Source organism: Fundulus heteroclitus, chromosome 17 (genome assembly GCF_011125445.2).
Source record: "Fundulus heteroclitus isolate FHET01 chromosome 17, MU-UCD_Fhet_4.1, whole genome shotgun sequence".
Lineage (NCBI taxonomy): Eukaryota > Metazoa > Chordata > Actinopteri > Cyprinodontiformes > Fundulidae > Fundulus > Fundulus heteroclitus.
In genome coordinates this window covers 22879277-22904997 of record NC_046377.1, presented here as the reverse complement: position 1 = coordinate 22904997, position 25721 = coordinate 22879277, and the positions used below count along the sequence as shown (strand labels likewise).

General features: G+C 39.4%; 2 protein-coding genes across 10 annotated transcripts in view; both read right to left on the bottom strand.

Moving 5' to 3' along the window:
* Nucleotides 1-109: 109 nt before the first annotated feature.
* On the bottom strand, nucleotides 110-7594 carry lsm8 (LSM8 homolog, U6 small nuclear RNA associated). The gene is made up of 4 exons (XM_012868531.3): nucleotides 7403-7594; nucleotides 6043-6083; nucleotides 3592-3719; nucleotides 110-344 (listed from the first exon to the last, which is right to left on the bottom strand). Exons 1-4 carry the CDS (start codon nucleotides 7431-7433, stop codon nucleotides 254-256), a joined length of 291 nt encoding a protein of 96 aa, XP_012723985.1. The 5' UTR covers nucleotides 7434-7594; the 3' UTR covers nucleotides 110-253.
* Nucleotides 7595-17199: 9605 nt separating this feature from the next.
* The window catches only part of grip1 (glutamate receptor interacting protein 1), a 110096-nt gene continuing 101574 nt past the window's right edge, over nucleotides 17200-25721 (bottom strand). For 7 of the 9 annotated variants that reach the window (XM_036148917.1, XM_036148912.1, XM_036148918.1 and 4 more), the window contains 4 exons: nucleotides 22299-22409; nucleotides 22090-22206; nucleotides 21863-22009; nucleotides 17200-18465 (listed from right to left, as the gene is read on the bottom strand). In XM_036148917.1, coding sequence (XP_036004810.1) covers nucleotides 18169-18465; nucleotides 21863-22009; nucleotides 22090-22206; nucleotides 22299-22409 — 672 coding nt within the window. In that variant the 3' untranslated portion in view covers nucleotides 17200-18168. Of the gene's footprint in view, nucleotides 18466-21862; nucleotides 22010-22089; nucleotides 22207-22298; nucleotides 22410-24484; nucleotides 24588-25721 lie in introns of those variants that run through there. The other 2 variants (XM_036148920.1, XM_036148921.1) reach the window with 2 other exon arrangements.

The window sequence follows — 25721 nt, the reverse complement described above, 5'->3', positions numbered from 1 at the left end:
TTAATTTGTTTTAAGGCTTTAAAGTAACGTAGATCTAAGTGTCACAAATACAAAAACCTAACCGGCAAGGAAATTAATAAATAAAAATATTTATTAAAAAAGTCTCCTGTTTAATTGCAGAAAATGAACAAATTTTCTTTATTTATATAAAAAAAATCCCACAAACATAGCACATCAGAGCAAGAAGACGGCTTTCCACTGATAACACATAAATCTAGCAAACGAACACAACTGAGTCCTGCAGACTAAACGGTCAGTGGACAACAGAGTTGAGCGGCTCAGCTCTGATGTTTCCCAAATCCAGCGTGGAGTCCGTCTCCTCGTCGATCTCTCCGATCACGGCGCTGAAACGAAAACGAACAAACAGACCATAATCAGCGATGGAGCATACAGATAAAGCCACATACTGAAATATTACCAGGTATAAAAACACACAATCTCTCTCCCCTCTCACTGCCTGATATGAAATCAGACTAAACTCCTGTTTCGCTTAAATCGATTAGCAAAAATTATTTCTCTTTGCTAAATCTCAGAATGTGAGATTTAAGGTTTTTTTTCCTACGTTCTTTAAATTCACAAGGCACATCTCCTTAGTACACTAAAAGTTGCTAAAAGTATTCGTTCATGAATTCGCAAATTAACTTGAGTAATCTCCCACTTTTAATCCGTAGGGTTCAACGTGACGTTGGTCCATCATAGGGCTGAACAATTAATCACATTTTCAATATAATGGTGATTTAAAATAACGCAATTTCCAAATCGCAGAGGTCTGCAATTTTTGGCTATGTAACAATTAGTTAATCAGACGCGTCCATTAGGTGTTGGTAAAATGTTTAAAGTGGGTTTGCCTCCACATGGAAGGGAAGACAGTTGCAGCAGTGAGATAAACTAATTTTATTACTTGTTTTAGAGTTTATATAATCATACATAGCATTAAGTACAGGTCAATCAGTTTAATACATAGACTTGCTTGTTGGTTGGACTTTATGTTCACCAAGGACTGATGATAAGAATTAAATTAAAAGCTGTTGAATAATATTCTGATCAATAGAAACATTAAAAGTTCATATTTAAAATAGTCCTTGTTTACAAACATCTTTATTTAGAGGCCATTTTTGTTGCTTGTGGTTAATGCAGAGAAAAGTCAAAATTGCAATTTTGATTGAAATATATCGTAGGCAGAACGCAATAATTTCTGCTCTGAGTTTAGATGCTGTGGGTCTTTTAGCAACTAATCTGCACGGCGAGGAAACAAATTGATTTGTTGTTTGTATATGTTTAAAAAGACATGATAAATTAAACTGGGGGAAAAAAAATCGTATTAAATCACAATATTAAGAAAAAAAAATCGCAATTAGATTATTTTACAAAATCGTTCAGCCCTAGTCCATAATAGCCTCAACCCTTATGGGAAGGCGGTCCACAAGGTTCTGGAGAGTTTATGTAGAAAGTTCTCCATTCCTCCAGAAGCACATGTGTGAGGTCAGACACTGATGTTGGACGAGAAGTTAACCAAGATCTCTTGGTCTGCTGAAGCACGAATTGTTCTCCAAATGCAGAACAGCAATAGCTTCAATCCCCAAGTCATAAGAATATTAAGCTACCGATAATTCCCACTAAGAGAAGCTTTTTGGTGAATAGGTCCAATATAAATACAACAGAATCAATGAAAGCGGCAGCTGAGCTCCTCGACGCCTATTTTTTGTCCGACTGAATAGGGCTGGATGATAATTCAATAACAATATATATCGATCGATAGTAGGGCTGAACGATTTTGGAAAATAATCTAATTGCGATTTTTTTCTTAATATTGCGATTTAATGCGATTTTTTCCCCCAGTTTAATTTATCATGTATTTTTAAACATATACAAACAACAAATCAATTTGTTTCCTCGCTGTGCAGATTAGTTGCTAAAAGACCCGCAGCGTCTAAACTCAGAGCAGAAATGATTGCGTTCTGCCTACAATATATTTCAACCAAAATTGCAATTTTGACTTTTTTCTGCGTTAACCACAAGCAACAAAAATGGCGTCTAAATAAAGATGTTTGTAAACAAGGACTATTTAAAACAAGAACTTTTAATGTTTCTATTGATCAGAATATTATTCAAGAGAACAGCTTTTAATTGATTTGGACATCAATCCTTGTTGAACATAAAGTGCAACCAACAAGCAAGTCTATGTATTAAACTGATTGACCAGAACTTAATGCTTTGTATGATTATATAAACTCTAAAACAAGTAATACAATTAGATTATCTCACTGCTGCAACTGTCTTCCCTTCCATGTGGAGGCAAACCCACTTTAAACATTTTACCAACACCTAATGGACGTGTCTAATTCCCTAATTGTTACATAGCCAAAAATTGCAGACTCTGCGATTTGGAAATTGCGTTTTTTTAAATCGCGATTATATTGAAAATGCGATTAATTGTTCAGCCCTAATCGATAGACGTGTGGCGCAATAGGAAAAAATAGGGTCGATAATAGTTCGATAGAAACAGTTTTCCTTCCTTTCGGCCTATCATATTAGTTCACTACTTCCTCTCGACCAATCGTAATCGCGGACCCAGGCACGCCGTCACTAAGCCCCGCCCTCTCAAACAACAACACAGAGCACGTGAATATGTCGCAGCAAGGAGCGGCGGAGGAAACGGTCCCAAAACGGGGTTTCACTAGTTCGCCAGCCTGACAGAGATAAACCACAGTGATTTGTAAAACTTGCAAGAAACCGGTAAAAACAAAGTCTGGTAACGCAACCAACTTGTTTCATCTCGTAAGCCGCTCACTCCGCACGCGCTGCTGCGCCAGCTGTGCAGCTCCGCGATATAAAGTTCCGGGACGCAAGTTTTTCTCCAACAGCGCTCCCTAAATTGTGCAACGAGTGCTGGGAATCAGTGCAAAATGAGCTGCAGCCTGTGTCCTTACACGCCACAACCTTGGACATCAGTCCTGCGTCAGCCTCTCAATTATGAAACCTGAGAAGTAACTAGTGTACTATTCCCACCTAAATAGGCTATTTTATTTATTTATTTATTTGGTATATTTGTTTAGGTCTTTATTTAATAATAAAGTCTTTTTTTAATAACATAACGCAGGTCTCTTAAGTTATTTTTCTTAAAAAAAATGCTGTTATGGTTAAAAAAGTTGATTAAATAAAGATTTAATTGGAATTCTGTATTTGTGTTCTTTATTAAAATTAAATAATTTAGCAATATCATAAAATGTCCAGGCAGAGCTGCACATAAAATATGGTTTTAAATATTTTCAATAATTATCGATATCGATCAATATGCCTTTTTTTTTAATCGATAGGCTTTTTTTCTATATCGCCCAGCCCTATGACTGAACATTAAAATACCAGTTTTTTTGAGTCACATCACTTTTTCTGTCAATCCTTCTGATGAATACAGCTGAATTAACGATGAAAGCAGCAGCTGAAAACAAGAGTGATCACAACAGAGCAAATTTATTAAGAAATAATTACCACAAAACTCAAAACATTGTTTAAAAACAGCAGATTTTTTTTCCATTTCGGAAGTGAATTTTAGACGTTTCTGTTCGTTTAGGCAGGAAACATGCGACTCACACGTTGTCTCCTCTGACGATGTAGAGTCCCAGCACCACCTGCTCTACCCCCTGAGAGGAGCTGAAGACGCGCTCGTGACTCTCGTCCAGGATCAGGTTGATGGTCTGGTCGAAGCCCTTGAGGGTCCCCTGAACAGACAAACATCGGTCCACGCTGAAAACAAAACTCTGTTCTGAGCAAAGAGGGATTTCACCACAGAAAATCAGCGACTTTGTCGTCGTAATCAAGAAGAAAAAGTCTCAATATACAACTGCCGTATTTTTCGGACTATAAGTCGCACTTTCTTTTCATAGTTTGGCCAATCCTGCGACTTATATTCAGGTGCGACTTATATATCAAATTTAAAGGCATACTATGCAACATTTTTCAGTTAATTAATGTGTTCCATACCGTTTTGGATGATTAAATGAGTCATTTCAGGTCGAACAAAGGTTTTCTCGGCCGCCCTGGGGGTCTGTGGGGGAAATACCGCACTTGCAATTGCAGGAGCCCTCGGCCTGCACACACAGAAGTCTTGCTTTACGGCGAGAACTCCATGTGTTTTTGCCCTGCCATTCACTATATGCACGCGCAAAGCAACAACAAAGAACCGCGTGTTAACGTCAAATAAACATGCAAGCATATCGAGTTTTATTTTTATTATTATTATTATTATTATTATTATTATTATTTTATGTTGGCGAGACGCTACCGCGGCGGCCGCGGCGAGGCGGTGGCGGTAGCGTCTCGCCAACATAAAAAAAAAAAAAAAAAAATAATAATAATAATAATAATAATAAAAAAAAAAACTGGCAAGGCGGCCGCGGCTTGGCGAGGCGGCCGCCTTGCCAAGATAGCGCTGCGGGAAGCTTGATGTTCATACCTTCACTGTGTTAGTCATTGTTTGTACTGCCGTTTTTTCCACTTTTCGTTGCGTTCGCCTGTCTGCTAAGCTCAAAACAACCGCGCCTGGCTTGATGGAGAAACCAGAACAGCTGAGCATCTTTATGACAGTGCACTTTTACTTTCGCCCTCTGGGGGGAGCCTCGCTGGAAAATCAACCCTGGTTGCATAGTATACCTTTAAATGATAATTCATATTGACCAGCATGAAGAAAGGAGTAAATATTACTTTATGTAGCCACAAGAGGGCGCACTAGGCTTGTGAAAAATGTCCTGCTCCTGTATCACTTAAAAATGTATTAAAACATTTACTTATAAACAACAAATAACTCAGACTGCGACAGAACGCTGTTACTTGGCTGTCTATGAAGCTAACAGCAGCTAGCGCTAGCTTACAGCTCGGTTTACAACTTTGGTGATGCTAGTAAACTTCATGTCGCTATGAAACATCCGTGTCGCACTGTTAGCTTAGCATGTAGCACCGTTACACTCACGGTCTAATTTAGCTGTAATTTTGACAACTTTCAGCGTAAAGTGCTGACGAGAACTTTCCGGGTTGGAGTTGATGGCTTGTTATGCTAATTTACTCCACTCAACCTCTCAGGTATGTTCCCTATTATTCAGCCGGTTGTGGATGCAGCTGTCTAATTTAATAAATTGATTTACCAGATTGAATGTCAGTTTTTAGTCTTGGTTTGTGTGAAATAAATTTCTAAATAAATGCGACTTATAGTCCGAAGAATACGGTGGATGTGACACGTGTGCAATTTTACCCTCCAACTCTGAGGCCTCCACATTTTGCTTTAAGCGTTTAAAAGAAAGTAGAGTTGGTGTAGAAGAGCAACAGGATGAAGCTTTTGTGTTTTCAGAGATCACATCAGTAGTTTCCTATTAGACTGGAAACTTGACATTTGATGCCGCTGCTCATTTTAAACTTGCTGCAATAATTGTTTCTTCTGCCAAATCAACTGAGGACACTGAGTCAGACAAGGTCTAACCGGCCTTGTCTTTTAATACTAAAAGATTAAACCAAAAGTAAAATAAACAAAGATTTTTACCACGATCTAATTATTTGTAGAAAGCCAAACTGAAATATATTGCCATTCTTGGTAGGGCTGGGTATCTAGGATGAGCTGATTCGATACGATTCTCAATAGATAGCTTAACTTGATTTGATTTGACTCCAATATCGATATTTATTACTTTCAAATTAATTCTGAAAGTCATTAAATCAACAAAACCAGCCTAATATCATATTTAAAATCTTCTAAAATCCTTCTGCAAATTCATCTCACTTGCTCTTCCTCGCTGTGAACATTAATGGCGTGCTGTGATAACGCCCCCAAGGGGTTGGGAGGTATATTGATATTGAAAGCCAGAATATCAATATTAAATTAAATCGTTTTTAAAAACATCGATATTAATCTTTGCATCGATTTTTATGCACAGCCCTAGATCTTGGAAGTTTTACCACAATTACTGTCAGAAAATTCATAAAGCTGACCAACCTACTAGTCTAAATTAGAAATAGGCCGCGGATCCTCCAGCTAACGTGTTCGTATTTACTCACCACGATCATCCTGCCGTCTGACGTGACGATGGCCACGGTGCCTGAAGCAGCAGGAATTAAAGAAACATCCAGATCAACAGTTTCATGACACTTTCAAGTTTGTCTCCAAAACCCTAAAATGTTGCAGCACACCTTTTATAGCCACAAGTGTAATAGAGCACTGCCCCTCCCCCACATGTTACTGTTAAATGCCGATCAGCTGGCTGAAAGAAGGCTTTTCCACCCGCTTAGACTGATGTGGCTGTTTGTATGTTTGCAGCTGTGGAAAAGACGACTCTTCTAAAGGAAACGCTCCGGTTTATAGGCTGCAAGCAGCTGACGACAGACTCAGTTGGAGCATTTTTATTCAAGAAATAATAGCTTATGCCGCAGAACTTAAATAAGCACCTGAAAATGACAGTTTATCAAGCGTTTTAGTTTTTGCTTTGAGTCCAAATCAAACTAATAAAGAAATATTGGTAAAATTAGTACAGCTATTGATTAATGTTTTTTGGACCAGGATAAAAAAATAATTCTGTTTTAAATAAAAACATTTATATCATGTTATGCATTTTTTTAGGAGTCAATTATAGTGTTAATCCCTTTATATTTTTTCTATAGGTTATCTCATACCAACTATAACTGTTAAAAAATAGCTGTTAAGCAGGTGATAAATATACTTTTTATTAAGCCCACGTTTCTGCATTAAGTTGTCTTTTTTTATTGGTCTGATCTAATATTCTAATCATAAATTTTATTTTTAACTTGTAAAAAATTCATTCCAATTAACAGAGATTACTTAAAAAACACACATCTTGTTTGCATTTATCTATTCGTGTTTTACTTGGTGAACTGAATTACTGAAATAATAAACTTGTCACAAATATTCGACTTTATTGAATAACTGTTACTGAGGCTGGAAGCAAACAGTAAAATGGAATTAATGACGTTACAGCCGATCTATCTGAAAACTATAAGGCTGGATATTATGTTATCCTTCTGGTCTTTGTTCCATATTCAATCCAGTTTAAAACATGCGTAATATTAAAGCATGAACTGTTTAAAAACAAGTTTCCAACATTATATCAGTATCAAAGTGTTTTCATATATTAAAACTAGGTTCCCAAAACCAGGAAACGAGTTCTCTGATTTTCTTATATTAATATTTGTATGACGTTTTGGCTCCTTGTTGTATACAATGCTGCCAGTTAATATAATTAACCAAATGTGATCATTAGTTAGCTCGCTAAGCTAGCTTTCGCGTCTCCGTTCTTTTTAACGGGGAGTTAGCATGCTAGCGGGCTAAGCTAACTAGCACGTCTGCATTCATTTTAAGCGGACATTCGTTTAGCATGTTAGCCGGCTAACAGCAGCAGGATACGGTTGATGTAGCTCTCCAGTGCGGTGGACATCCTTAGCCCGGAGCTCGGCGTTTATGTCTCCTGCGGATAAGTCCGGAGAAATAAACCTCCCCTTGTGCTGTTCAAGTACCAGCGTTCAAAAGCAGCCGCGGCAGTGAACCGCAACAAACCGGAGACAAGGCCAGACTAGTCTCTCACCGATTCACCGAGCAGGCTAGCGGAGAGCGCCGAGTGAAGAATTTACATCCGGTTTACACCAAAGTCCCTTATGGAGGACCAAGTCTTCCATATCTAAAAATAAATACAGAAATAAATAAATGCTCAATAAATAAATAAGCATACAATTAATTGCCACCAAATTAATAAATGTAGGTAGAAATTAAATTATACAGTGAGACATAAATGTATATATCCCTTTTAATTAGCTTATTTATTTATTTGCCTTTGTAATAATTACCTTATTTATTTATTGTGCGTTATAATCTTCAACTTTATTTATTAATTACTTATATTTTTTAAGTATTTATTTATGTGCATGTTATAATAATTTTGTCTGTTTTATTCTTCCTTTGTATTTTTTTACCCTATATATTTCTGTGATGCTATTTATTTCTGCCTGTCCTTTTTACATTTCTGCCTGTCCTTTTTACATTTCTGCCTGTCCTTTTTACATTTCTGTATGCATTTCTGCCTCATTATGCAAATGAGGAGGGGCTGTGTCTTAAGGGCTCAACTTCTTCCTATTGGTTGGTTAGCATTTTACTGCATCGGTCAAATCTACATGGCTTTTCCCCGCACTAAAGCTTAAGTAATGTCAAACTCAGCAGGCAGACGTTCAGTGTCAGACCTCTTAAGGAAAGCTGCTAATAGACTGGAAGAATTAGAACGCTGTACATTTGGGATCTGAATGTTTTTTTTTTTATGGTTTCAGATTCGGCTTTTCCAGATCAATAACTCATCGGCGAAAAATTTATTCTACAAAACAGACACCTCTCTGCAACCACAGCAAGGCAGACAGTGAGCTACAACCATAGTTTCCTCAAAACGAGTCTCCCATCGCGCTGGGTGAATTACATTGGACCCAATGCAGAGCTCGCTTGATACGAAAATACTGTCGTTGATTATAAAAGTCCCGTTGACTCCACGGAGTCAACAGGATCTAGCTCATGGCTGATCCGATTTCGGCCAGCGTCTCTCAGCTGCTCCCTCCTTCCACACGCGGTGGTGCATTTAGGGACCGTCAAAAAACATTTGAATCAAGCACTCTTGAGAAACAAAAGTCAATAAATTCCGTATCTTGTGACCACCTAAGACAAAACTAAAATAAAATCAAGCCACTAAAAAACACCTGTAAGGAAAAGTCCCAATTTTTGTCTTGAAAATTGAAAATAGCTTAAAAATGAATAAAAACAAATGTGCCTTACAGATTTTATCTATTGACATCAATTTATATTAGTTTATCTTAGCTGGTCACAAGATAATACATTTATTGTTTTTTATTTCTCAAGAGTGCATGGTTCAAAAGTTTTTTGACGGTCTCTAACTGCGCCACCGCGTGTGGGAGGAGGGAGCATCTGAGAGACGCTGGCCGAAATCGGAGTCCCTCAACCGGATTAACCATGAGCTAGATCCCGCTGACTGCGCGGAGCTGTAATGTCCAATATCCAAATTCAAACCAACTTCACTGCGGTGCTGGATCATGCGTAAAGACGCAGCATGAACCCCACGTGTTGCAGCTGAGGGGGAAATGTTGGATCGGCTTGATGAAACTCCGCCTCCTTCACAAATTAGACCAACATGGATAGAATAATGATAATCTGTAGTGCTTTTTATTGCCTGGATGTGAATCTGATAATTCATATTGTGCCTTTTATAATCAACTACAGTATTTTCGTATCAAGCGAGCTCTGCATAGGGTCCAATGTAATTCACCCAGCGCGATGGGAGACTCGTTTTGAGGAAACTATGGTTGTAGCTCAGTGTCTGCCTTGCTGTGGTTGCAGAGAGGTGTCTGTTTTGTAGAATAAATTTTTCGCCGATGAGTTATTGATCTGGAAAAGCCGAATCTGAAACCATAAAAAAAACATTCAGATCCCAAATGTACAGCGTTCTAATTCTTCCAGTCTATTAGCAGCTTTCCTTAAGAGGTCTGACACTGAACGTCTGCCTGATGAGTTTGACATTACTTAAGCTTTAGTGCGGGGAAAAGCTATGTAGATTTGACCGATGCAGTAAAATGCTAACCAACCAATGGGAAGAAGTTGAGCCCTTAAGACACAGCCCCTCCTCATTTGCATAATGAGGCAGAAATGCATACAGAAATGTAAAAAGGACAGGCAGAAATAAATAGCATCACAGAAATATATAGGGTAAAAAAATACAAAGGAAGAATAAAACAGACAAAAATATTATAACATGCACATAAATAAATACTTAAAAAATATAAGTAATTAATAAATAAAGTTGAAGATTATAATGCACAATAAATAAATAAGGTAATTATTACAAAGGGAAATAAATAAATAAGCTAATTAAAAGAGATATATACATTTATGTCTCACTGTATAATTTAATTTCTACCTACATTTATTAATTTGGTGGCAATTAATTGTATGCTTATTTATTTATTGAGCATTTATTTATTTCTGTATTTATTTTTAGATATGGAAGACTTGGTCCTCCATAGTCCCTAGTTTACACTACCAAGTAAATCAATTCCACGTTGTATTTTCATGTCGGAATGCTGAATAAAAGGAATCATTCAAGTTTTCTAAAAAAAAAAATTAAATAAATAAATAAAATGCTTTGATGTCAATACACATCTTTGGGTGGAAAATAGCTGGCTATATACTTTGCAAAGAAAGATGATTACCAGATATATAAACCAATAATGTTTGAGTTCATCAAATATCACAATAAAATTAGAATATAGGCCATAGTCTGTCCTTCTTAGTGTTAATATAAAGTCAATAAAAATGTTCATAACAATTCTTAAAGCTTTTTTTTGGCACTGTTGTCAACTTGATTGAAGCTTGAAGCAAGACATAGGGATGGAGTCAGTTTAAAAAACAACAGGAGTAACAAAACCAACCTGAAAAAGGACTTTATATTAAACAAAAAAGAAAATACACGGTGCAAAATATCATATTTATGTTAAAGGTGTCTAAGAAAGTGATATTTCAACATATTTACTCACCTTAAGAAGCTACTTGTAATCCCTTGGGTGTTGAATCAAGGGATACAGAAATTGCAGTTTTGTACTTCAATACCTCTCTGATCGCCATGCGTAAATCTGCCAATCAGCTTCTGCTGGAAATTTCCAGTTGGCCTTCGGACGAGGCGCATAGATTTGATAGTTTTTACAGGCCTGCACAGTCATGCCACAGAAAACCATTTCTTTAACCTCCCTTTTGTGAATACATAATTAACGACTAATTTCAGGATGGAAGGACCATTTTACCCAGTATTAATAAAATGATTCTGAACAGGATGACCAACTATAGCTTTAACTGCGAGGTTGTTTGTAATTAATTTAGCGCATCACTAGATGCTGCGCTAGTGAGAAAATCTTACACACCGGGCGTTTAAACTATAGTATTTTTAGCTATTGGCTGTTTAAATTAATGATAATCATTTAGTTGATGTCCAGACCTGGAAGAATCCCCTTGCTCCTGTAAATGGGCAGTTTGGATTAGACAATGTTAAAAAAATAAGCTCAGATTTATCTTAAAGTTGCAACATCACAAACTGAGGGTTATATTAGGTTAGATGATTGCAATTGTGAATATTCCCAACTTGCACTTTGATACTTTGAAAGCACATTCAGATAAATTAGGAATAAATACAAAATAGAAACACCAGAGCGGGTCAAAGCCAACAATGGCGTTATGAAAATTAATTTGGATGCATCGCTATGAAAACTTGTGCAGATATCAATATCCGATATTTCTCTTATGGCTGATAGTCGACATTTGCTGATATTATCTTCCCTACGCTTTCAACACCATGATAAAATGACCAGACCACCAGCATTGCTGCTCCGTTTCAGTTAAACACTCCACGATCCTGCGCTGCTTCACCATCACAGGCCCAAACAAATACCCCCAAAACACATCTGCAGCTGTAACAATGTGAAAGACATGGAGTCCTTTGTTTTCAGTAAGTTTTCATCTTTATTGTTGCTCAGTAGTAGTCCATACAAAGGGGGGGTGGAGTAGATCAGTGGAGCCCGACAGGACCAGGACAAACACCAGGAACGTCATGCTACCAAAGTATTAAATTTGTACAAAAATACTTTACAACATCCCTGTTCCTTTAAAGAAAAGAAAATACAGTTTGGTTGGTTGGTGAAGCTACATGGAATCTAATCTGACCCACTATTTTAAATGGCAGTGCAGTGCACGTGTGTATATATATGTGTGTGTGTGTCTGTGTGCACATGTTTTGCTGAGGTTGATCACCAGAGTGCAAATCCCTGCAATATTACACACACATACACACAAATACAAACGCACACTCGAACATACGTACACACTTTTTACATACACGCAAGCACAGTGCGTATGGCTTTGGACCTCACTCGTCAAACCCTCTGAAGCCACGCCCCTCAGCTCTGTGGGTGTTCTCATTGGCCAAGCAGTTTGTGTTGACTGAGCAATACGCTGTTAGCTCTGTTGCTTCGGGGTGTTGATGTTTAGACTGAATGTGTGCATGTCGTAGCTGCGTTTATTTTCCATGCTTGCATAAATTTATACTAACCATGTTTTACCATTTCAATCGCATTAACATTTTAGATAAGTTGGCCTCTACTACAAAGCCGGTTCAACAAATCCAAAGCTCTTGCAATACATATTTGTAAAGTCAAGCCAATCACAGCCATATATCTGGAACTAAAAGAACAAAAATCTTTGCTAAATAATCAGTTCAAGCATTACAGGTTGAATGCATAACAATTGCTATAGCTGTCCCAGGAAGTAAAACTGATCAAAGTGATGGATCTTGACCAAATAACTGATTAATTAGCCAATTTCCAACTTAAATTATTCTACCTAATTTAACTTTTTATGCGGTAAAGTTGCATAAATAACAGAACTTAAGAAGGAAACACATTTTTTTGACAAAGCTAAAGTTACACAAGTAGAAATAAACCTGCTTTGTGGTGTAGGCCAAGGTGTTTTTTTGGGTGTGACTCCAACTTTAATAATTACTACGGGTGCTTGCCAAAGTCAAGGATTGGGCCTTTCAGTGTTCATCTTAGGCCAGAAATACTACTTTGCTGCTTTCTATCTTTTATCTTTCCAACCATTTTCTACAATTTAGTTAAAACTGGCCTGTAGGACAACAGTGTCAGGAAGATCCCCAAACCTCCAGCTCAACTGCAGGAATTTGGTGGCATTCCCGAGTCTTTTGTTAGATGAAATTTCTCCATAGAATCCCAGATCTGTCTCATTATGCCTACCAGTGAGAGTGGAAAGAAATCTCCAGTGGAAGGCATCTAGAAGGCATTTCAACCAGATGTTGAAACATCAGTTAGCTCTTGACTCTAATCCTGACTCAACCCGACAAGCCAAAGCCTTTCCTCCATCCCTGGGTAAGGTTAAAGTCCGTAGCTCAGTGGGAAGAGTAGTCATCTCGTGATTGGTATGTTCTGAGTTTATTTCCACCTCCCCCCACCCCTGTTTTGATGTGCCCTTGGTCAAGGGACTCAAACTTAGGTTGTCTACTGATCTGCGTATTGGTGTGAGCATTGAGAATGTGGCTCAGGTGTAAAGGCACTCAGTAGACTAGGAAAGTACAATATTCTGTTTATTTACAACCTATATTGTCATTGTTTATGTTATTACCAACAGCTCTTTAACACTGGAATATAAGTCAACTGGTAAAAAAGCTGAATCTTTCAAGCCTAGCAGACCAGACCAGTACAGGATCTGGATCATCTCACACTGCAAAAGGGGAACTCAAAGCAAGTAAAATGTTCTTGAAATTTGTATATTTTTACTTCATTTGAGCAGCTAAATAATACTATTTGCCAATGGGATGAGTATTTTTTACCCATAAAATAGGATAATTAGACATCCTGCTCTTGAAATAAGATGATGGAGGTGAATTGTTCTTATTTTAAGTGCAAAAATCTTATTCCATTGGCAAATAATCTTATTTAGCTGCTCAAATCAAGGAAAAATCAAAAAATTTCAAGAAAATTTTACTTACTTTGAGTTCCCCTTTTGCAGTGCAAATACTACTACAGTCCTGGTGAGAAAGACCCCAAGATACCTGAACTTCTCTACTTCAGGAATCTTAATTCCCAATGAGACAATTCACCGTTTCACATCAGCCAACCATACCCCATAACTTGAAAATGCAGGTTTTTCCGTTTTTCAGTGGCTCATTCATGTTGTAGAGGGACCAAATGCACTAAGAATCCATTTGACTCAATAAAACACACAAACATTTTCTCTTTTCTTGCAGATGGTAAAAAGTTAATCCAACTTTGTCATGCTAATGGTTACAGGTTAAATTAAACCCTGCATGCAGCAGCTGAAAATAACCCCACAGTGACTGATATTTAGTTAGCAAATGTTAGCTGGTTACCTGGCAGCCAGTTTTGGGGGTATTTTATTATTTTATGGAGGCTGGATGTCAGAACAGATTTGATGATATTTGATGACATTCTAGATAAGAAAGTTCCTTGACTTTGAGAAGCATCCCCACAATACTTTATGTGCAAGCTACATGCTAAGCAACAGTTCAGTATATCAGATGTTAGCCCTGTTGTGGCATTGTGCAAGGTCTGTGCTAACTAGCGATTGGCCGTGCTCGCCCCGGGTTTAAATTTGGTAACATCTACTAATCAAACATGTTTTAAAAGTGGTAAAACTAGTCCTGATGAACTTTGTGCTGCGTTAGCCCTGTGCTCGATGTATGCTAACCATATGCTTGTAATGTGCTTAACTCAGATGAGAGAATCAGGGTCAACCAGTCAATAATCCAACTGCATTGGACCCTCCCAGCTCAGGGAGGGTTTCAATTGGTTGTTGGTGCTGAGGGAGGGTTCTGATTGGCCAGTTTAAATAGTGAGTTCAGACTGAGAAGAGCAGGAAGATGCTGACATCCAACGTAAACAGTTACACATCATTCGCTCTCAAACACACACAGAAAATGTGTTTACTGTCACAGTTTTTCTGATTCGACAGGTTTTTTTTTTGTTGTCGTGTAACATTGTTTTTGTGACTATGAAGTGAAGGTTACTGGGATTTGATGGTCTTGATGTGAACAGCGACGTCAACCGTATTTCTTTTTTTTATATTCTGTACATCTTTTAAGGTTTGGTTGCCACTGAAACAAACAAACAGAGAACTGACAACAGTCAATCAAAATCACACTTATTGATTAGCATAATAGATCACCGTTACTGGGGCTGGAAAAGAGAGGGGAGAGGGGGCATGCTTGGCCTCTTTTCTGGGAGCTGATTGGCTCCCCTCAACACATAAACTAACCAATCACACACAGGCAGGGAACTGTTTGTTTCCTGATTGGTTCCAGCCAATCAGCTGATGTGCCGTTGTCTCTCGTCCTGGCTGCTGATTGGTTGAGGGAAGGAGAAACGTTAGGGTTGACCCAAGATGGGAAACTGAGTTAACTGGCCTTGTTTGTATCACACACACACACGCACGCGCACACACACACAACACACACGCATACACACACACATACACAGTGTGGCCAGTCCAACAGCTGTAAACCGTAGAAAAAGATTCTTATTGAACTGCTCAGTGTCATCATCATCATCATCATCATCATTACTCTGAATCTTTCAATCAGCAGCTCATTTATGGCACAAAACTAAAAGTCCTAACAGTAAACGCTCCTTCTTTGTGTCTGGGTTATTAGGGATGCTCCGATCAGTATCAGCTGATTCAAAATCTAATTTCAAACAAAAGTCTGTAATTAAAATGTTTTGTCTAAAAACAAAGAAAATATGCCAAGATATTTGAGTTGAGTTGAGTTGCTTGTATAAAAACAATGTTAAGGTTTGACTGATGCTGGCTGAGTAGCTTTTACTATCCAAAGTTTAAGTGCCTTGTATATTTACAGTGATTCATGCCTCATGTAGGTTTAAGCACCTTAAATCGATACAGAATTCAATGATTATGCGTCACACTTACTCAAAATGTCAAGAAATATAGGAAAAATTACAAAACAAATTAAAATGATTCATGTTTACTTTCATTTCTATACAAATAAAAGACCATGGGCTGTCAGAAGGGCTAGAAATTCCTCTAGTAATTTAAATATCCAATCATCAAGTATCAATGGCTTCTTCTTCTTTTCTTAGCAGCTTCAGTAGGGAGGCCCAGACGTCACTCTCCCCAGCCACTTGGGCCAGCTCCTCTGGGGGAATCCCAAGGCGTTCCCAGCAGAGAGACATAGTCCCTCCAGGGTGTCCTGGGTCTTCCCCTGGGTCTCCTCCCGGTGGGACGTGCCCGGAACACCTCACCAGGGAGGCGTCCAGGAGGCATCCTGACCAGATGCCCGAGCCACCTCAACTGGCTCCTCTCGACGTGGAGGAGCAGCGGCTCTACTCTGAGTCCTCCCCGGATGACTGAGCTCCTCACCCTATCTCTAAGGGAGAGCCCAGACACACTACGGAGAAAACTCATTTCAGCCGCTTGGATCCGGGATCTCGTTCTTTCGGTCATGACCCAAAGTTCGTGACCATAGATGAGGGTAGGAACGTAGATCGACCGGTAAATCGAGAGCTTGGCCTTTTGGCTCAGCTCTCTCTTCACCACAACGGATCGGTACAGCGCCCGCTTCACAGCAGACGCTGCACCAATCCGCCTGTCGATCTCCCGCTCCATCTTTCCCTCATTCGTGAACAAGACCCCAAGATACTTGAACTCCTCCACTAGGAGGCAGCACATCCTCCTCAATCCGGAGAAGGCACTCTACCCTTTTGATTGAATGGCTTCTTAGGTACTAAAATCAAGAAGCTGCGACTTCCTTTACGTATCTAACCCTTCGACCATCTTGTCCTCATCCAACCACAGCAGAAGGTTTGTGATCATCAACCCCGCGAACTGACTCGAAGTTTATGTGCGATGTTGCATTCCTACTGACAACGCAAATATTTTACTGCATAGAAATTATAGAGAATTTTTGAGGTTGAAAAGTGGAGAACCTTCGACTTTTTGAAGCCCACAGAGCGTCCGTGTTGCAAATTCCCTACAATGTCTACTCTACCGTATGCAATTTTTTTCCGTTAATTCTGGAACCAGTGGGCAATTTCACAGAGGGGCATATCGACAACTTCCTCTTGAGGTTTAGGGGTAAATGTACCAACGGAGTCTATAGTCGGGTGTAGACCAGTGTAGAAAACAGGATCACTCTTAAAGCACCACTAGTCTAAACCAAACCTTTCGGATCCAGTTTTCAGGTTCTCTGTAGATCACACTGGAACGCTCTGCCTTCCTTAACCGGCAACCTTACATCATGGTTGTCTGGGTTTGTCTCACAGACACCCGAGAGCTCCCCAGAATGTTAAACAGTGTTTAAAAGGTCGCGTTCATCAAGGCTAAAATGTCATTTTGAGCAGGTGCATCCATTACTTTTAAAAAAATAGAGCTCAGGCTAGGCTCACTGGGATTTTTCTGAAACAAATAGCAGCGGTGATGTCGTCCTACTTTGGACCAGTGACTGCAGCTTCATGAATTATAAAAGTAGGAGTGAAATAACCAAAGTTCTATGTTTGATGTATAGAGGCATGGGGATGCGCCTTACCCTACTGATCGTTTTTACTTCAGGTTGTTTTATTTAAAAAAAAAAAAAAATCAGATTAAGACCAGATTGGAGCATCCCTAGTGTCTCCTTGGCAACCTTTCCATCTATTGTTGGGTTCTTGATTCAGGACTTGAACCCAGTCAGTAGTTGTGCTGCTGTGGCTGTTAACCAGTAGAGCCTGAAGCTGTTATACTGGAGCTAGAAGCCATGAAGCACTGGCCACATCTCTGCTTTAGTGTCCCCCCCCCCCCCCCCCCACAGCTAGAACCAGATTACTTATCGCGGCTAAGGCTCAGTAGAAACCGCATCAATGGTCCAACCAGTTTTACCGATGCATCTTGGACCAGTGAGACCCGTGGCTCTGTAACCCTGTCACAAAGAACCAGGATCAGTTCTCAGAACAGGTAAGACCGCTGGTTGTAGTTCTGACTTTGATGGAAAAGAAATGTGGTTCTTCCACCAATCAAGACCAGAACCAACAGATATCTGTCACCAGTTAGGCCGTCGGCAACAGCTCTAGCTCCCGTAGGACCAAAAGTCCCAGAACTAAGCTTCTAGAGCCAAGAACCATTGTCCCAGGAGAATAGAACCCTCACATTGGGACCTTTGGACTTTGTTCTACGTCTGAATCCTACTAATGGAGATGGCTGTGTTCGTGGCTTCATCAGAACCAGTAGCACTGGCTATATGGGCTTAAGGAACCGTTTATTCCTGTGGCTCCGGGCTGCGAGTCCAGTGGGTAATAAATTCAGCTCTAGTTGACCCATTATCTGGAACTGGTTCAGATGAAGGTGTGAGGAGGTGGTTCTCCAGTCCAGTAGTGTGCTTTTAGGCTCCTTCTGCAGTTCCAGGGTTCAAGCTTAAGTGGTCAAAGGCCAACGTTCATCCAGACGGTGTGTGTAGCACCACAAGAAGTCCACTTTGAACCGGTTCAAACAACCAGTTTGATTTCAACAAAATATTACTGGCTTCCCCACTGACTCCAGATTGATCCGGTTCTTGTCTGCTATAAGGAATTATTAGTGACCTGCCCCACCCCCACCACGTCTCCTGGTTGGTTCCACTTGATCGGACCGCAGTCTTCTACCTGTTCCACAGAGACCTCTGATGGTCCCACCTCGGTGCCGATTGGCTGAGGCGAGTGCCTGCTGTTGGCGATGCCGTCATTGTGGTTGGCCAGTGGGGCGGAGGTGGAGGAAGAGGAGGGGTTTCGGCTGATGACCAGCTCCAACCGGTCTGGAGATTCTGCGATGAGAGGAACGACGAGGCAGCAATCAAAGTCCCTGGTCCGCACGTGGTTTATCTAGTAGGACAGATAAACAGATTACTGGATCAATGTGTGCTTTTGTGCTTTTTGTCTCTCTTGTTGTGTCTCTGCTCTGTCTTCTGTAACCCCAGTCGGTCGAGGCAGATGACCGTTCATACTGAGCCCGGTTCTGCCGGAGTTTTTCTTCCCACTGTCGCTTCATGCTTGCTCAGTATGAGGGATTGCAGCAAAGCCATGGACAATGCAGACGACACTCCCTGAGACTCTACGGTTCTCCAGGAGTGAATGCTGCTTGTCGGGACTTTGATGCAATCAACTGGTTTCCTTATATAGGACATTTTTGACTAATCTGTATAATCTGACCCAATCTGTATAATCTGATTGAATTTGACTTTGTAAAGTGCCTTGACATGACATGTTTCATGATTTGGCGCTATATAAATAAAATTTAATTGAATTGAATTGAAATTGAATAGGACATGTGAGGTGGTTAAAAAACGGCTTTCAAGATGGAACATTTGGATTAGAAGTAAAAATGAATTCCTATGCATGTCAGAATGTGTTAAAATACAGTGCTGTGAAAAAGACTATAAGGGGCACCTGAAATCCTTAAATATCTCACAAATTGACGGTGCGCCTTATATATAATTACAGTTATGCTTACTGACTGATTTTATGTGGTACAATGCGCTCAAAAATGTGTTAAAATGTGTAAATACAACAACCGTTAGCAATGAAGCCGCTCCACTCAATATTCGGAGCATTACGGTCACTGAGCTATATAATACACTGGAGTGCTGATTTTGCCAAAAAACTGAAGTCACTGGCCGCCATCTTGCTACTCCCTACTCTCACAGAATCCCACAGGATTTGGTTGCAACAACAAGCAGTTTTCTGGCTGAGTGAAAACGTTTCACAGGTTATTCTACAGTCAGTGGATGTACTAACACTATCAACTACTAGGAAATTAGGTGCTGAAATATTTTACACGTTATTCATATTAAATATAACTTATATATATATATATATGTATATATAAGTATGTGTATATGTGTATATATATGTATACATGTATGTAAATATATGTTTTTGTATATATATATTTAAATAAATAAAATGCAAAATATTTCAGCACATGACTTTCTCAGTACTTGATAGTTTTAGAACATAACATAAAAGTATATGGCATTTGACATTTTAAAAGTTTTAAGCCCCCCCTGAACATGAGAAAATCCTCATTATTCGATGCTGTAGCGCACATATTCCCTAGTTACTGGGGGGAAATAGGGAGTACCAATATGGCGGCTGGTGGCTTCAAAGCGACTCCTTCAAACAGCGGCTATTAGCACTCCAGTGTATAATATAGCTCAGTGATTACGGTACCCTGTGTCACTACCTGAGGACCCCTGAGCTGTCTACCAGACTGCCTGACTGTAATGTCTAAACTATAAGTGTATTCATGTAGCAACAATAAACCTAGTAAGTTAATTAAATATAAAAGTTACGTTTATTTTGGCCTAATGTTAGAAACAGGACAGTGTAGTCCAGACAGAGACGGATAGCCTGGCTACCCATGCGCCTTTCACTGTGCCCCTTATAATCCGGTGCTTCTTATAGTCCGAAAATGTTACAGATCATAAACCCAATCTTGACATTTTACAAAAATAACCGGAGTAAACACAAAAAGCTGTTTTCAAAGGATTATTTTGTAATTAAGAAAGAAAAGGGCTACTAAAAACAACCTGGCCTCATATGAAAACATAATTACCCCATTAATAAACCATGAAATAACTGCAAAGTACCAGGCACATGCAGACCTGATTACTGACAGACCGATTAGACTATTAGCTCCAGTCTAACAACATGAAGTAGGCTAAAATATCTCAATCACATCTTTTCCCTAAACGTAAACATTTTACGAACAAATGACAAACAAAGTCATTAACAAACATGTCTTGAAAGACTTACCAGAGTAATTTCAACAGCATTGAGACACAAGCAAACCACAAGACACATTAAAAATTACTAAAAGAGAGCCTCAACAACTCATCCAGGAGGTCACAGAAGAGCCCAGAACAACATCTAAAGTTCTGCAGGTCTCACTTGTCTCAGTTAAGGTCAGCGGTCATGATTCAAAAGAAAGTAACAAACTGGGCAAAATGGGATCTATGGGAGAGATCCAAGAACAAAACTACAACGACCCAAAAAAACCCCCACAGAAACAAAGTCAGAACTTCAATTAAGAAGCTGTTTGTGAAACAGGCTCTCAGGGTTAAAAAACCTTCCATTGTGGCTAAATTAAACCAATTCTGATGTAAAAGACTCCCTGCTCTTATCCCTTTAGGGCAGGGATGGGCAACTTCCATGATAAAGAGGGCCACATTTTTTTCAGCACGACCATTGGAGGGCCACATGATCACGCACTTCAAATAATTGGATGTGAAAGACGCTACAAATTATTCTCAATAAGAACAAATTTTAGATGAATTTATATCTGTATGTTTACTGCACCAACATATAACTATTTTCTGCATATAAATGCATTTCAATATGTCCTTAACCAAAAGACAAACCGTTTGCTTTAAAAAAAAATTGCAAAAAAGTAATTTAAACTCCTCCATATCAATGCATTCAGGAGCATGGGACATTTCAAATTTACAAGGAAAGAGAAATAATGTGTCTATCCAGAAACAGTGTGGGCTTTCTTACAATACTGAATGCTCTATAATTGTATTTCTGTTATTTTTTGATAATGCACATCTGTTAGCTTTTTATTCTGAAAAATCTAATGTCCCATGCTCCTGAATGCACCATAGCTTTCTGACGCTCGCAAATGCATCACACTGGTCTGTGAACGCGGTGCTGCACGTTTGATCTTCCGCTTAAGACAAAGCTTTGCAGTTTCAAAACTCACGTCGGCTCTCACGGTTTATTGTTGTGTGTGAATGACAAGAGACCAAAAAAAATAAATTCCCCATGTCTGTACTTCTTCCCATTTTGTCTGAAAAATGTGACTTTCTCGGTCAAGTTTTCCCTTTATTCCACTGCTAGTGGCCAGGGCGCTTGACTTTCTTCCTCGCTGTTGCAAAGCGGCCCATGCCCGCTATTGTTTGGGTACGGCCCCCTATCGGTCAAAAGTATAATTACAAGTTTGTTTGGTTTTTTTTTTATTGTTTTTTTTTTATTATTATTATTATTAAATTATTATTGATCTATTCGCGGGCCGCACTGTTGCCCATCCCTGCTTTAGGGGGTAAGTGCCTTTTTACAAAGAGCCGAGTAGGTTTAGATAGTTTTTACCTCTGATAAATGAAATCATCTTACACCTTTGTCTGATATATTAGAATTAGTTTGAACAGAGTAAACTTTGTAACTAGGTAGATACTTTCTCGCGGCACTGTAAAAGTTCCGGCATGTTCCAAAGGTTCTGTACCTGTAGTATCCGGTCATAGGCACGGAGACCGCCCCGCTCTGCCGGGCCCCCCAGTCGGATGTTATTTACGTAAACTCCCCGATCCAACAATCCGTCAGAAACGCTGAACCCAAAATCCTCCAGGTCCGACGCCTTTTCCAAAGTGAGCTACGAATGCAGACCCAACACACAGTTAGGACATAGATCTGTCTCAGTAGACGGCACCATAAGAGGCGGGACCTAGTTACCTTATGGAGTTCCACAGGGTTCTGGTTTAAGATATCGTTCACTTCTTGCCTCATCTTTTTCATCGCAAAGGCTCGGCGCTGAGGGTCTGAGGGCAAGGTGTTGGAGCGAGGGTTGACCTGAGGAAATCAAGTGACCGTCACTGAAAACACTGAGACGACGATGCTAGCATTCTGACATAGTAAGAGATAATCCCAAAGGATCATGATACCTGCGGTTTGGAGCTATTGCGCTCCTGGAAGCTTGACTGACGACCAAGGGTGCTGCGCAGAGGGGTGGGATCATGGTTCAGACTGAGCGTGGAGCCTGACATGATGGTTGCCTGGAGCCAACGAGAGAAAAAAACCCGCAAGCCGTCAGATTTTAAAGCTAAAGAGGTCTTTTTTTAGGATGCTCAACGTTAATTAGAACTTTTAGTTTGTGGTGTTAATTAGGTCAACCAGCCAGATGCAAAAACACGAAGATCTAACAGCATCTTTATTTGTGCCGACAAATAATACAGAGTTTGTCCTGTAATTAACGGGTTGCTGGTTCTATTCCGCGCTCTGACTATCTTAGTCATGGTGTCTTTGGGCAAAACATTAACTATACCAGGCACTGCTGAAGTTTTGACTTCTGGTATCATCGCTAATGTCGTCTGCATAGAAGCTAAGATTAAACCCAAACCCAGTTCCATAAAACACTTCAAGGCCTTTTTTCCTTCTCCGTGTGTTTTGTAAAAGGACTAATGTGGTAGGGGGGGGGGGGGGGGGGGGGGGTGGGGATGGGGGTAGTTGAAGACGACCCGACAAGGCTCAGAAATTACTTCAGAGTTAAAAGGTGAGATGTATAATTTAAATCTGAAGCCTTTGCTAAGCCCTTATTGCTGCAGAGGTTCCAGAAACAGATTTTATGCCTATGCTGGTGAAGATTCTCAGTCATCCAGGTCATGGTCATTCCAAAAAAGTAAAAAAAACAAAACAACTGGACTTGTTTTCCGTAGTTGAAGACATTTCGCTTCCTCTCCAGGAAACAAAACTGGTGGACCAGTTTCTGTTGAATTTGCATGTTATCTAAGCCATTACAAAGCCTTTGTTTGGCAGTAGTATAAAGCTTGGTACTGCACATTACTCCACACCTTTTCAATTGAGAAAGCTTCCTGGAGAGGAAGTGAAACGTCTTCAGCTACGGAAAACAAGTCCAGTTGTTTTGTTTTTAATTTTTTTTGAAAGATTTTATGCCTGTTTTTGTTGAAAACTAACAGCTGTGTGAGATATTTCTGTATAAACTAGTGATTTATGAATGACCAGAGGGACCCGGAGGCCCCTGATCTCTACTGGTTTCACCGAAGAGGTCAAACTAAAATAAATGTATGGATTTATTATGTTATTTTAGATACTACTGCATATAATGCCATACTGACAGGATATTATACAATATATATCTACACAATCTAACCCCCTACTTCTAACTAGGCGAGCGGGCAAACTCCTACATTGTTCAGATGTTTATTCAAGAGTTTAAGTACAAAAAAAAAACAAATTTCACAAAAATTTTATCAAAATTCAACACTAAACTGCAAAAACAGACCAAAAAATAAGTAAAATGTTTTTAAAATTAGTGTTTTTGACCTAGATTTGAGTAGTTAAATAAGAAGATGACCCCTAAAATTAGATAATTAGACATCCTGCACTTGAAGTAAGATGATGGAGATGAGTTGTTCCTATTTTAAGTGCAAAAATCTCATTCCATTGGCAGATCATCTTATTTACCTGCTCAAATCAAGGACAGATACACTCATTTTAAGAAAATATTACTTATTTTTAGTTCTGTTTTTGCAGTGTAAATCCTACTTTTAAAAGCTACTGCAGCTTTTTAAACGTTGCCCACAGACTTAGTTTGCTCCGAGGAGTTAATTGATTTTAGACGCAACTGAGGCTTTACTGAAAAGGTTCAGTTGCTGCTATGAGTAATAAAATAAGGAAACTGTGACGTCAGCATAACACATTTGGTGTTTGTAGTAGCATTGTTTGTACAGGCTGTTCTTAATCTGGTCAAAGACAACGTACAACAACTCCAACAGTATAATCAACAGGCTAAACGCTCCTGCTTTGCTGAATCTGCAACCTGCTGAAAAGGTTATTTGAGGCGCATGCAATCTCTGGTCCAGTGATTACAGTTTATTGTGTTGCTATACATCTTTATTTGCTTTGCTGAAGTCAGTCCAGGCTTCTAACATATCTCCACGTCAGAATCAAGGATTCACACATGCACATCTAGCAAAACACTCTGCAGGCCTTGTGCAAGCCGTTCCCAGCATTCCTCGATTCAAACCGCCATGCCTGGAGCGACAAAGACGTCACCGATGTATTTTGCTCCTAGAGCCGCATTTAAAATGAGTTAAAACCAGTGTGAAAGCGGCAAAAAGGCCCGTTACAGAGAGGGACCAGGACAGGACGGTTAGTGGAGGAGTTTACAAGAAGGATACCAGAGTGAGGACGTGTGTTTCTTCTCCTGAATCCTGGAAGAGAAGCAGTTGTTTCTCTCTTTAACAGACGTTTCAGATCAAGAGCAAACATGTAAATCTTTAAAAAAGTCATTGGAACTAAAAAATGGAAAGAACTGCTGATCCATTTCTGTTTAAATCCTTTTAGAAAGTAAGGAATCTGTTGAGCAAAAAACGGAAATATTCAGGATTTTCTTTTATTTGGTTTATTTGGTAGGGACAGATACAACAACATAGACAGGCTGTTGTACAGAAGTCTATAAAGCGGAAGCTAATTCGCAGCACTTGTCCCTAGATGGGTTTATAAATATTTATTTTCTAACAACGATGTTGAATATAAATATTGGCTCAGGGTTTGGACCAATTCAGAATCAGAGAATCTCTCTAAAACTGGGATTCTTGTTCAGATTAAGGGATCTGACACAAATAAATCTAAAATAGATCTATAAAACATAAAAGATCTAAAAAACAGTTCAGAGCCTGGAAATCTGCTCAAAACTGGGAATAATGTTCAGAGTTGGGAATCTGCTGAGTAAGGGGAATCTGTTCACTATTGGGAGTCTTTTCTCACTCTGGGAATCGGTTAAAATGAAAAATGAACCTGTTTAGGATCTGGAATCAAGAGTCTTTGAATCTGTTCATCATCAGCAACCTGCTCAGAGTCAGGAATCGATTCATTGATGGAAATCTGCTACGAGACAGAAGATTATGTTCAGAGCCGAAGGATCTTGTTAAGAATCGGGAATCGGTTCAGAATTTGTGAACCTGAACGGCATATAAAACCAATGGGGATTAAGGAATCTGTAATTTTGGGAATGCGTTCATAATTGGTAAGAGTCAGGAACCTGTTGAGTGAATTGAATCCAATCAGAAATGGAGATCTGCTAAAGGGGGACAATATGTTTAATGGCGGGAACCTGTTAAGATCCTGAGGAGGAAAAAAGAATCGGTTTAGATTAGGAACCGGTTCAGAGACAAGGAATCTGTTCAAATTCTGGGAACCCATTCAGGAACTAAGAATCTGTTCAAAGTCGGGGCGTTTGTTGAGCATCGTAAAAAACAGTCGAGTCTTGAACTGAAAATGAGTAGAAAAGCCACACACTGCAAAAACGGAACTAAAAATAAGTAAAATGTTCTTAAAGTATTTGT